This window comes from Ursus arctos, unplaced genomic scaffold (assembly GCF_023065955.2).
Source record: "Ursus arctos isolate Adak ecotype North America unplaced genomic scaffold, UrsArc2.0 scaffold_16, whole genome shotgun sequence".
In the NCBI taxonomy this organism is placed as follows: Eukaryota; Metazoa; Chordata; class Mammalia; order Carnivora; family Ursidae; genus Ursus; species Ursus arctos.
In genome coordinates, this window is record NW_026622830.1 from 27939445 (window position 1) to 27953179 (window position 13735).

Sequence of the window (13735 nt, forward strand, 5' to 3'; positions counted from 1 at the left end):
GAGGCATGCGGAAGACACAGGCCCAGGTGACCACAATTCAAGGTCCCGAGTGGTGGGTGGCCTAGAAAGCGAACAGCAGAGGTTCTGGGGAGTATAGAGGCATGGGGAACCAGAGAAGGTAGACTTGAGTAAGCCGAGGCGGGAGTTAGTGTGGGGAGGGAAACCTGGGTCTTAGCAGTGGATTGGCTGTCAGCCTGCACACTGCCCTCACCCCCCAGCCTATTGAGTCCCAAGGAAAACCGGAGGCTCAGAGCTGGCTCACCCCTTCCCGGACCCCTAGAAAGCAACTCTGAATTCTCTACTATGGCTTGGGCCTCAGAAGGGCAGAGAGCTGGGCGGTGATGTTCAGCTACTTGGACATAGATCAAAGGTGTCATTAGGGGCCTTGGAAATTAACGGGATGCAACGGCACTAGCATTGACTGGGAGTCCGAAGGTTTGGGTTCCACTTCCACCCTGTTAATGAGAGCTACAGCTTACTAATTACTGTGGGCCAGGTGCTGTTCTAGACTTTATACCCATTAACTGATTCAATCCTCACAACCCCCTTTTGAAGTCGGTGCTATAATTACCCCTGTTTTACAGGTGAGGAGACCCAGTTTAGCGAAATTGCCAGGTGTAAAACAGCTAAGCAGATAACCGAGCTGAGGTCCAAGCACGGGCACTCGAACTTGAGTCCACTCTTCCTGACAGCTGTGCGGCACTCTTGGGACAGGTGGCTTAAATTCTGGGTTCTTCTCTTTTTCTTGGTTGTTAAATGGCCATAATCACATTTTACTCAGAAACTAATGGCTACTGTTTATTTTTTAATTAGGTGCTAATCAGCACTTGGCACTGCTAGTCTCCACGGGTGCCTCCCCTGTGTGTCAGCTGCCAGGGACCCTGTTCCTGCTTTCTGGTCCGCCCTTGAATGTCTCGAGACAACCACGCAGACTTCTCTCTCCCCGCTGCCTGCCCGCCTTCTGTGTGCACTGGGAATTCTAGATATCGGCCTCAGGAGACAGGAACAACCCTTGCTTAATGGAGAGTTTTGGCTAATTGTGTTGCACTGGATAGGTTTTTATAGTGCAAATTTCTAAGAATTGTTTCGCTTCCTATAAAACATCAGTTCTCGCTCAACTCCAGCTTGGCCTTCGGTGGGGTCATTAGTGACTCAAAAATTCTGGATCCTTACCTGGTTGTTTTTAACGTACACATTCTACACACCTACCACTAGAAGTTTCACTGTGTTTTGTTTCGTTTGGTTTTGGTTTTTTTAGCCTCTGTCTCACAGTTCTCCTCTTGTTTCATTTCACCCAATTATTGAGCCCCTGCTATGTGGGAGGTGGACCGTGAGGAGTGCAGAGACCTGGTTTCCTTCCACCACGGTGCGCAGGCTCTTGGAGGAGCCGGATGGAGCACAGCAGATGTTACCTCACTGCAGCCTCTGAGAGGCGCTCTAGGGGAACAGTTGCCAAGAATGTGGACTAAGTTTAGGGGAGGGAAGGATGAGTTGTAAAAGGGTAAACAGAAGCAATCCTGGCAAGAGGTGAGGCCTAGGTAAGTGGGAAGGCCCTCAAATGTGGAGAGAAAAATGGGCCGCGGTCCCCAGGGGTTACTTCCTACTCTCCGCTTGGCTGGCAGGGTCTGTATTTTAACAAGACCCCTGTAATGTTCCGGTACTAATAGCTAGGCTTAGTATTTGCATGCTTGTTCTCACTGAATACCCCCACTTGAAGTTGGTGTTTTTGTAACCTGGTCTTATACGGGAGAAAATCCAGATCCGTCAAGGTCAAGTAACTTGTCCAGTACCACCAGTGAAGGGTCAGGCTCTAGATCGACATCCAGAAGCTCTTTCCAGTTTCCGTGTGCTTGACCTGGGGCTGCGCCTGGTGTCCAGACACATCAACAGAATTAATACACCCAGTAGTACCATGCAAAATGTTTCCTGTATCATAGTTAAGCCTTACCGTAGCCCAGCGAGGTAGATGTCTCCCAATTTATGGATAATGAGACAGATTCATAGGGTCTTAAGACCTTTGCCTGGGGTCACATAGTCTTGGAAGTGAAGAGTGAGGGTGCCGACCCTGGGCCTGGTAGGCTCTGCGGCCCTTGTCCTGTCTTTGCTGTTAGGCCTGCAGGTTCCTGGCCTCTTGGCCTCTGTAGGACACTGGATCTTGTCTTGGCGGCCACCCTACGGGGTTGATTGTCTAGTGCACAATGACATTTGACTGATCTTGTGAAGGGCTTTGAACACACTGCATGTTGATACTGGACCCAGCCTCTTTCTAGTGACAGGACACAGCCCAAGGTCATTGAGAGCAGGACCAGGGCATGGTCTGTGTGCTCATCTTTCTTTGGAAGAAGAGCTGATCTTGGGAAGGGTCATTGTCTTCAGCTTCTCAGGACTGATTTTTGGCTGAGCCATTTCTTTAAAAAATATAAATTAGGCGCGCCCGGGTGGCTCAGTGGTTAAGCATCTGCCTTCGGCCCAGGTCATGATCCCAGGGTCCTGGGATTGACCCCCACATCGGGCTCCCTGTTCTGCTGGGAGCCTGGTTCTTCCTCCCACTCCCCCTGCTTGTGTTCCCTCTCTCGCTGGCTGTCTCTCTCTCTTTGTCAAATAAATAAATAAAATCTAATATATATATATATATATATATATAGCTTTTAACTAATCAAAAACAGGGATGGTATAGTCATAATGAAAATTGAATTCTTTTTTTTTTTTTTAGGTTTTTTTTTCTAACCCTTTTTCTTAAAATTATAATTTTATATTCTCTTTTTTTCACTTCACATTAAACTTACTTCTGCCCTGTTATGTGACCTTCTCTTGACTTTTTGTCTAAGTAAATTAGAAGTATAACGTGGCCCTTTAAAGCATTCAACCAAATGGCAGTACTGTTCTTTTCGGTCCTTCACTTTTACTTTGTTGTGTGGAATACCCGTTCTGGGTGCTTTGGGGGCTCGTTGTGTCCTTTTTGTTGCTGTCGGTGATGGGGGTCCGTTTGTTTCTGTTTTTGTGTTTTTTTGGTACTCTTCTTAGAATAAATTCCTCGGTGAGATTTTTTTGATGTCCAATGGATTAAGCGTTTTTAAGACTTGTGATACATACTGCTGAATTTAGCACATTCAAGTCAAAAGCTGATTAGTGCTCTGCTGAGAAATGCATCTGCAGGTCGTGTGGTTGGACTGTCAACACGAGGGACTTGGTGAACGTGAAACTCCTTGGGGTCAGACGCCCGTGAACTTAACACAGAACCTGTGTCAGCGGTGGGCAGTAGAACGTCTGGGCTGTAGGATCATGGTTAGGGATCCAGGCTGTAGAGCCTGGGCCCCGTCCCTTTCTAGCTGTGAGACCACAGGCTAGTAATTCAATCTTGAGCCTTTATTTCCTCCCCCTGTAAAAGGGGGTATAATTATGGTCTCGGTAGATAGGGGTTTGGAGTAAGAAGAAAGGATTGGCTAGAGTACTCTCTCAGTGCTTCCTTCCTGTCACAGAGGACATGTGATGTTACTAAGTTGTATTGATTCGAAACCTCCCAAGACCTCCCCCCACCACCACCCCTTCTCATCTTCTCCCTTGCCAGTCCTCACTTCTTGGGGTTTCCGAAACTCCCGATGACTCTCTCAGCTGCCGAGCTGTCTTCCGTCTCTAACTCGTCATGCCGGCAGGGGAACTTGCGGCAGGGATCCTGAGACCTCTTGCACTCGCAGCATCTTGGCAGTCAGAACCCCGTGGAAGCAGTGGTGTGCGGTACTGTTGTTAGCAGCCTGTAGGTCTTACTTAAATGGTAGGTCTTAGAATTGGTGACTTAAGACTCAGTAAGCAGGATATCTTTCTAAAACGTGTCAAGAATTTTAGTTCCCGTATCTTAGAACCTAAGTTCAAATCCTTCAGTCTGCCAGACCCCGTTTGTTAGGACCCGACCGTGGCGGCTTCACCTCCAGCCTCCTTTCTGTGCGTCTCTTCTGTGCTGAGCCCGGATCACTTGGGTCCCGCGCTGCGAGCTCACACTCCGTGGGTGATGTGCTCACTGCTTACTTTCCATCCTGCGAGAACACTGCTCAAGGGCCACCCCGACTGATCCTCAGCCTGCCTCTCTCCTAACCCCCTTGCCCAGTCCTTGGGCGAAATTGCACCCTAGTCCTTGTTCTCATCGCTGTGGGCCGTCATTCTGCTTCTAAGGACCAGAAACCTTAATGAGGGCAGAGACGACTGCTGATCTCCTCTCCGGCATCTCCAAAGCAGTGCGTGCCCAGGAAATGTTTAGTGCATGGCCAGGAAGTGTGTAAGTGGAATCGACTAGAATAGGGAAACTGCAGCTCCTGGAGGCAGCTTGGGAATAGGCTCATAAAGCCCTGGGTATGTTGTATCCCTTTCTAGGAGTTTCCTGCTCCTAGGCACCCAAAGCTCCGACTCCTCCTTATTCCGAGCCTGCGGGCCTCAAGTTCTGAACAAAGCAGGCCACATTTTTTTGGGAGACACCTGCTTGACTTGTTTTTTCCCTCTATTTTCTCTGTCTCCCTGGGAACTGTGGCATAGAATGTTTTGAAGTAGAGTTTATTCTGTGGCCTTCTGGCTGTTGGGCTTGAGGGGAAGGTAAGCAACTGTCCTGAAGGCGGGCCTGTCTCTCTTTAATCACAGTGCATCTCTCAGCCCCCTGGGACGCGGGGCACAGCACTGTGTGGTGGCAGGACTTGGCCGCGGAGGCTCATGTCTTACCCAACCAGCCGTGGCCGTGATCTTCGGCAAGTTACCTAACCTTCTTCTCAGTTTGCCCACCTGTAGAAGCGAGTCCAGAGAGCTGAGACGGCCTTTACATAGTGCCTGGAACCCAGTGGCCTCTCAAATGAATTTATCTCAAATCCTTAACACTTCCAGGGAACACTCCGTCTTTTCTTTCGCTGCGGGAAGCTAATTTTTGACTCATCCTCACCTTATAGAACCGCCAGGCTGTCCCAAACAAGGGAATTATAAAGTTTAATTTTGTTTCTATCCCCTCAAAACACTGTAAGCTTCCTGTGGGGATTCTGCTCTAGTTGGTACATGTGTATTCCAGTCCTCTGTCCCGAAACTGGGGGAAGCCACAGGCTGGCGTGGCGACCGCGGGGCCGGCTGCAAGATGGATGGGCACTGAAGCTGCCTGAGATCCCCTGACCTTCACGAGTCCCTGCTGGCTGGTGGACCCCAGGGGTGTGTCTCCAGGAATCCGTGTCCTTGCAGGACCGTGGTTTGGTGATCCCTGAAAGTTCGAGCACTTTTCCCTTCCCCAGCGTGTAGTCACCTTGGTGAATTAGAAGATGAGGGTTGTGGCTGGTCGGAAGAGGGAAGTTACCTGGGCAATCAGGCAAACATGGAGTAGGTCGGCCTTCAGGCAAGGTGTAAAGGGACACGTTCAGATGCTCCGGCGGAGATTTGGGGAGAGGGAGGGCTTTCTAGGGAGAGAGCACCTCAAAACAGCCTGGTCTGGCTAGAACATGGGCTTAGCTATTTACAGCCCGAGCGATACGATACAGTCATCCACTTTCATTTTCTGATTTCAACGTCCTCTGTTTCCTAGCATGTGAGAACTTCATTCTGTGGCCTACAGCGCTGGGGTTATTGGGATCCGTGGCTTCTTTGGACTTGGCCGAGGCCCAGTGGGGATGTTATTGATGGTCAGAATGTCATTTCCCCAAAGTATCTGAGGCCCTGCAAAATCTATTTCTTGTCAGTGACTTAACTCCCAGGAATATATGGTGTCTGTGTCCTTCTCAGTGTGGCGGAGGCTGCAGAGGCTCACAGAGCTTCAGCCATCTTCCCAGCCTTTGCCCAAGGTTCTTCCCATGGTATCCGTCTCTCCCATGTTTTCCTTCGAGCTAGGAGACCACCCAATTAACCAGTGGGCAGAGCTGTCATCTAACCCCCAGACTCGTCACCTTCAAGCCTGGGCCCTTCCTGTGACTTCCCTCTGGCTCGCCTCTCAGCAGAAACCCGTCAGGTGCCACGCGCCCTCCATCCTACCATGAGGGAGGCAGGGGCCCGGGTGGGCAGTCTGCCAGAAGGAAAGGACTGGAATTCTCGCATGCCTCTCCTGTTTGTGAGTGGGCAGCAGGGGATCCCCGCATGAAAACATAAGCTATGGTTTCTGACAAAAGGAGCCCATGGCCCTGGCCTGTGCAGAGAAGTGCTGCTTGCCTCTGGGACAAGTGGCCGCCTTCCCTGGTTTTCCATTCTGTCATGATCCCTGATGCCGGGGAGCCCGTTTCGTCCTGTCCAGCTTTCCTCTCAACAAACAGCCCCTCCCGTAGCATCTCCTGAGCTCAGCTCCTTCCCCCCGGAGCAAGCTCTTGGGTCCCCGGCCCATAACCCCCCCCACCCCCGCACTTGTTTACCCTTCTTTTCTTTCCCTGGGTTCTCATAACCTGAACTTACAATGTCTGTTTTGCAGGCTTGTTTTCTTTTTACTTGAGTTGCCCTGGTTACCAACTTTGTATATAAAGTAATCACCATTCCCCACCCTTTATTTCCCCACTGTTTCAGTGAAAACGTTGCACTGTTTTCTGACGGTAGCCCTCGCAGAAGGAATCGGATGGCTTTTTAATCGCTTCCTTTCTGGCTGTACCGCCAGCAGACCTTTCTTGCCCTCCTTTTTATGGGTCTTGACTGTGGCGTTGGGATGGATTTGGGCTTCAGATCCCCGCATCATTTCGCAGTGTTTTTAGATAAAGAGCCTCAGCCCACCAGAGCCAGTGACCTAGAAAGAGGATTATGAGATGGGAAAGAGCGAATTTTAAAAAGAAAACACCCTGTCTGCCCTAAGCTGGTTCCACCTGTATTGCTTTGGTTGTGAGTAATAGAAACAAACAAATTACATAATTACAGGGGAAGTGAGGTCCGTCAGATCGTGGTCGAAAACCCCAAGCTTCTGCCTTGTCCGTCTCTTCATCCTGCCTCGCCCTGGAACTCCCAGAGCAGTGGCTTCCATAGACTCAGCTTTGGCAGAGGCTGTATAAAGAGACGTAGCTCTTGTTTTCCGGTGGAATGGAGACCCCGTACTAGGGGTCAGAGGCCTGGTCTTCACCCCCAATTATGAATGATCCATATGACCACCCACGGCAGGCCCCGCCTTTTCATCAGCAGTATAAGACGTCTGCCTGTTTAGACTTTGGGGGCAGCTATAGTCCTCCAGTAACTTCCACAGAAGGACTCAGTGTGTCGTTAATTGCTTTTATAAAGAACATTGGGGTTTGTTTGGAGATGCCAGTCACCAGCTTTCCTGGAGTTTCTGTGGTTCAGTAAAAGGAAAGACTTCTGGAAAGGCAGAGCTGGAGTTTCGAGGCAACACAACTTGATTCTAACTTCTCTGTCTACTTTGGACTCCTGTTCCCATCAGACTTCCTTCCTGTGTACACCTCTCCCATGTTCCGTGATCCAGCCCATCTCTCAGCTTAGAATTCTCTCTTGCTTCTGCCCACTGATCACCTGCCTGTCCTTTAGGTGGGACTCGGGCCCTGCACCTTCTGACTCCCAGATCTGGCAACTTCCTCCCACCCTTCACTGTTCGTAGTAAAAGTTGACCCTGATGCAGATACTTGCGATGCTTGCTGTCTTAGATACTTACCTTTATCTCCTTGAAAGGAAGCTTTCTAGAGGGGCCTGCTACCAGACCTAACCTGTGCTGGGCGAGCAGGAACCACTGCTTGGAGTCTGCCTCTAAAACAAAGCCGTAGTGCCGTTCTAGGCGCATCAACAGGTTCTAGGCGCGTCAACAGTAGGAGTCCTACAAGTTAGGAGACGGGGAGGAGGGGTCCTTTGGCTGGTACGGATTGACAGACCTTTTTAGGCCTTCTTGCACCCTTGACCTTGTCTCATCAGCAGCCCTGTGAGCCATGGGGGTGCCATGCTGCCAGGCCGGAAGCGCTAGAATGAAACCCAGTGGCTCCCCAGTCACAGGGATTGGAGTCCCTGGACTTTTAAGTCTTTGGGAGCCCCAGGTTCTGCATCTTGTAGGATGGGGCTCTTTCGTCCTACCTTGCCCCGGGGGGGGGGGGCGGATAGTAAATATTAGCTTGAAGGTCAGGGGCCAGTGTCGGGATTCTGTGAGTGAGGACGTGTGCCGCGTACAGGACATGTGGCCGCATACAGGTGAGGCAGCAGAAGCCGAGACTCGGAAAGGTGAACCTAGTGCAGTTGCCTCCTGGTTATTCGTTGAACCAGTCAGCAGGCACCCAGTTACGTAGCCAGGCACCGGGTAATTCCAAAGCCAGGTGCTTGACCCCAGGGTCCGCAGCCTGTCATTCCTCCTGTGTGAGTAGAGATGGTCCTGCTTGGTGCAGCGGTGGCTCCATGGGAGCCTCGTCGCCACTGTCCGTGGTCAGCCCGCTGTGCTGCGTGCGTGTGGTCTGAAAGTGGTGTGGATGTGTCCGTGGCACTCAAGCTCTTTCCGGTCTTCCTTCGATTTAGGAGAAAGGATCCTGGGTTATGCCGAGGAGCCCTGCTATCTCTGGTTTGTCATGGAGTTCTGTGAAGGTGGAGACCTGAATCAGTACGTCCTGTCCCGGAGGCCGGACCCAGCCACCAACAAAAGCTTCATGCTACAGCTCACGAGTGCCATTGCCTTCCTGCACAAAAACCACATCGTGCACAGGGACCTAAAGCCAGACAACATCCTCATCACCGAGCGGTCTGGCACCCCCATCCTCAAGGTGGCGGACTTTGGACTAAGCAAGGTCTGTGCTGGGTTAGCCCCCCGAGGAAAAGAGGGCCACCAAGACAACAAAAATGTGAATGTGAATAAGTACTGGCTGTCCTCGGCCTGCGGCTCCGACTTCTACATGGCCCCCGAGGTCTGGGAGGGACACTACACAGCCAAGGCCGACATCTTCGCCCTGGGCATTATCATCTGGGCAATGATAGAAAGAATCACTTTTATTGACTCTGAGACCAAGAAGGAGCTCCTGGGGACCTATATCAAACAGGGGACCGAAATCGTCCCTGTTGGTGAGGCGCTGCTAGAAAACCCAAAGATGGAGTTGCACATCCCCCAGAAACGCAGGACTTCCATGTCTGAGGGGATCAAGCAGCTCTTGAAAGATATGTTAGCTGCTAACCCACAGGACCGGCCTGATGCCTTTGAACTTGAAACCAGAATGGACCAGGTCACATGTGCTGCTTAAAATTCAGGGCAAAGCATCTTGTGTGTTTTTAAACTAGGTGAGTGTCCTCTTTCTGTTCTGCATGCACACTTCCTGGACTGGATTCTCCATCTCAGGCCCCACAATGGGCCCCATGGAGCTGGGGGGGGGGGGGGAGACGGAGGGTTGAAGATAGCCAAGTGTTCGTTACCAGCGCACCCGCCCAAGTCTTGAGGAGGAGAGCTATGGGGTGGAGTAAGAGCTGGAAAGTCTAGAGAAGTTCTGTGAGCGGACGTCGCGTTTGAGCGGAGTCTCAAGTGTTTTAGAAATACTTTTTCTCGTCAATTAATAAATGCTTACTGGAGAAAATGTGCAAAAGAGGTACAGACAATTTTTTTTCAGAGAACGAACACTGTCCCTAATTGAATCCCTCCTGTTCACATGTCCAGTTCTGCACAGCTGAGATCGTACACTATTTAGGTACAGTTTTGTTTCCCGCTCTTTCAGCACTCATCTGAGCATCTCCCCATGTGCTGCTTTGGAAGTACGCTTTCCAGTAATTGACATTCCATTATATGTACCATAACGTAACCATTCTACTTTATAATCTGATGGGTTTCCTCCATTTTAGATAGTGTAAATGATGTGTGAGTGACTATTCTTGATAGGGAATTCTTATTTAAGGGATTGATTGTGGGCTCTCATTTGTCAAGTGCTGTGCTAGGCTCGGGTGACAGCAGTAAGCAAATTCAGACAGTGGCCCCATCCTCATGAATTCCGCAGCTTAGTTGAAGTAGTCGGGGAGAGAAACCTTGATCAGTTGTTGCCATAGGGGCTTTACGACAAAGGAGAAAGGGTGTTAAGGGAAACTGGCCTTTTAGGGGATGGGGCTCAGAGGCAGGAGTAGGGAATTGGGGGGAGCCTTCCAGGTGAAAGGACTAACTTCCGCAAAGGAGCTGAAGCCAGAGGGAGCCTGGCACAGCTGAGTGTCTCCACCACTCTGGGGTAGTGAGGAAAGCAGATCTGGAGTGATCGGAGAGACCATGACCTGCCCCGAGAGGAGGCCGAGCTGAGGCGGAAAATCTGAAAGTGTGTACTGGGGAGGGCACTGGTCGTTTGGTTGGACCAGAGTCTGAGCTGAGCAAGAGAAGTAAGATCAGAAGTAAGGTGAAACAGGGACCCTGGAATTGACCTCAGGAGGCATCGGGGAGCCGCATGAGGACCAGAGCAAAACCGTGCGGTGTGAAGGCCTTCAGTACATGTGAGCTGAGTTGAACTGGAGCCTGAGAGACCAGTTGGATCAATGATTTTACTCCCACGACTAGTGAGATGCTGTCGAACCTGAAAGTGAGTAGCGCTGAGGATGGGGGAGTGCCTGGGTCGTCGTCAGGGCAGGCAGTTGGCAGGACAGGCAGCCGGATGTGGAAGCAGGAGAGAGCGAGACACTGGGAGAGACTGACGGCAGTAGGTACCATTGCTGGCTGGTGTGTGGGTCAGATTCGACCGGTTTCCAAATAACGCGGCCTAGCTTTGTGGGAAGGGAAAGCATTGACTCCCGTCTAGGCCAGGTGGGCAGTTCACCTTCGCCACCCTGTGAGGGGTTAAGCCATTTATCCACTGTCCTTCTAAGCTTACTTATGGCGAATCTTGCTTATGACCCTCGCCCCCTTCCCCTGCGGGGAAGCTACTCTTACATTTGCTGAAGCCTTGGGATGAAGTGATGAGGGGTGCTGCTAGTCCCCAGGGTCACCCTGGGCACAGAGCCGGCCGTCACCTGGGTGGGTTCTCAGTCCCCCCCTTTCCCTCCATCGCCCTCAGTTGCTGGCTGCTGTTGGTGAGTGCTGAGCGGAGCCTGGTCACATCCGTAGTGTTCTCGGTGAACTTCGGGAGGGAGTCGCTAGGTTTAATTCTTCCTTCCCACAAACACGGAGCACTTTTGTAGACACCAGGCCAGTTCGTCCTGCTGCCCCCTGAGGAGGCGTGTTCTCCAGCTGGGTTTGGGGCCAGTGCTGTGTTAGAGCCCAGAGAGGGTTGGCTAGACCCTGTTGTCATCGTGTTTCATGCCACCACTTCTCATTTCCATCTCATCCCTTCCCCTTTAAAAAACCTCTTACAGGGACACGTGGGTGTCCGAGTTGGTTAAGCGCCTGACACTTGGTTTCGGCTCAGGTTGTAATCTCGGGGTCATGAGATGGAGCCCTGCTCAGTGTGGAGTCTGCTTGAGATTCCCTCTGCCCCTCCCTTTCCACCCCCACCCCCACCCCACAATGTGCAGTCTCTTTCTCTCTCAATAAGTAAATCTTAAAACAAAACAAAAAAAAAACCTGTTAGAATTCAAGTTTGCCTTGGGATAGGATGAAGGTTGTCATTGGAAGAGAGACCTGAATTTGGGTTGGGATTGTGGGGTTGTCACAACTGAGATCAAGTCTCCATTTGGACAGCCGCAGTTGGGAATTGTGCTGTTTTGCAGGGCAAAGTTTTAGCTCAAAGGGTGATTCCTTCAGGTAGGAGAAATAGGTGACCTTGACATAAGCAAAGATGAGGCACATAGCTCTGCTGAGTGTCCCAGGCTCGGACCGCTAGTGACAATAATACTTGGTCAGTTGGTGCCTATTTGATCATAGCCTTGCCTAGCCTGTCCCCGCGGGGCCCTTAGACTTGTAGGCTTGGGCCCAGGTCTGTGTAACCAGGAGCTGACTCTCATGGTGCCAAAAGCTTCAAATCATTTGCAGTGTCAATGAGCTGTATCTGGCTAATTGATTAAGGAATCAGAGGCTGGAGTTGGAAAGAGCTATTGTCCAGACTATCCCTGCTCCCCCACTTAAGTTTTATAGGTAGAGAAGCTAATTTCATATATTCAACATATTTATTGACAAACTATTTGCCAGGGATTATTTTAGTCACAGAAGACACATGAATGGATAAAAGAGACAGAAATTCTTGCAGTTGTGATACTTCCATTCTGGTGGGGAGATAGACAGTCAACATAAGTAATATGTTTGGAGATGCTCAGTGCCCTGGGGGGCTTAGAGAGGACAAGGGAGATCAGAACGCTGGGAAGTGGAGGGTGGAGATGTACTTTTAAATGGAAGAGATCAGGGTGGGTCTCTTGAGACAGTGACATTTGAGTAAAGGCTAGGAGTTGAGAGAGTGAGTCATGAGGATTTCTGGAAAAAGAGCATCCCAGACAGAGGGAACAGCCAGTATAAAGGCTTGAAAGCTGGGGAGAGAGCAGGGAGGGAGTGTAGTAAGAAAAGAAAGAAGTAAGAAAGTTAACTAGAAGTCAACTAGAGTAGGCCTATAGGCCATTGTAAGGATTTTGGGTTTTGTGCCTGGGTAAGATGGAAAGTACCGAATGCGTGTTCGTTCAGCTGTGGGATAACTGATTTTTTGAAAGGATCCTTGTGACTGCTGTGATAAAAGTAAACTTTAGGGGAACAAGCAAGGGGATAAGATGGGAGGCTACTGTAGCAAGCCAGGTGAGAGAGAATGGTGGCTTTGAACAATGGAGCCCAGGAAGTGATATTAGATTTTGGGTGAATTTTGAAGTCAGCCAACCATTGCCTGCTGGATTGAATGTAGGGTATGAGATAAGGGAATCATAGATGACTTGGAGGTTTTGGCCTTGGAAGCCTTTGGAAGGATACAAGTTGCCACCAAGTGAGATGGGAGGGACATGGAGAGGAACAGGTTGGGCTGGAGAAGGTTAGGCTTTGCTGCCATGCGAAAATTTGGAATGTCTGTTTAGAATCCAAGTACAGAGATGGAGTGGGTGGTTGGATGAGTCTGGAGTTCAGGGGAGAGATCTGGTCTACAGATAGAAATTCAGAGATGGCCAAGGTACCAGAGTAGACATAAAGATTTCAAAGAATGACTGCACTCTGGGCCATCCCACCGTGAGGTCAGGGAGAAGGAAAGGAGCCAGCGAGATAGGCCAGGGATATGATGTCCTGGAAGCAGGTGAAGATGTGAGGAGGAGAAAGTAATTGGCTGTGGCCCATGTGCCGGTGGGTTGAGGAAGATGGGGACTGAGGATTGACCTTTGGCTTTAGCGATTGGGAAGTCATTGGTGCTCATGAGCAATTTTGGTGGCACATAATAAAGGGAACCCCTCACAGCAAGAGCAGGTTTGAGAGGGAATGAAAGGAAGAAAACTGGAGACAGAATTGACCAGTGATTCTCCAGGTTTTTGGTTTAAAAGCCCAGTTATACTTGCAAAATCGAGGACTCTGAAAAGCTTTTGTTTTGGGTTATGTCTATGGATCCTGGTAGTATTAAAAATTAAAGCTGAGAAATGTTTTAAATGTTCTTTTCAAATGAATATGATTAACAGTATCATAATTTATGAAAAATATTTTCAAACAAAAATTTAGTGAGTCGAGTGGCATTGTTTTATATTCTTGCAGATCTTTTTACTATCTGCCTTAATAGTCAGCTGGGTTCTCCTGTTTGCTTCTGATTTTAACTTGGTGCCTTGTCACTCAACATGTAACCTCTGGAAAATCCACTGTACACTCAAGAGAGGGTGTGGAAAAGCCAAACCTGTCTTAGTGTTACTACGAACAGGGCTGGCTTCATGGAGCCCCACACTCCAGACCACACTTCTGAGAACCAGTGGTATAGATGACTCTTGCTGA

General features: G+C 50.0%; 1 protein-coding gene across 2 annotated transcripts in view; it reads left to right on the forward strand.

Annotated features, from left to right (window-relative positions):
* STK35 (serine/threonine kinase 35) overlaps positions 1-13735 on the forward strand; it is a 42936-nt gene that overhangs the window by 5747 nt on the left and 23454 nt on the right. The window contains exon 3 of one of the 2 annotated variants that reach the window (XM_057312619.1): positions 8428-12358. In XM_057312619.1, coding sequence (XP_057168602.1) covers positions 8428-9140 — 713 coding nt within the window. In that variant the 3' untranslated portion in view covers positions 9141-12358. Of the gene's footprint in view, positions 1-8427; positions 12359-13735 lie in introns of those variants that run through there. The other variant, XM_026503165.4, reaches the window with a different exon arrangement.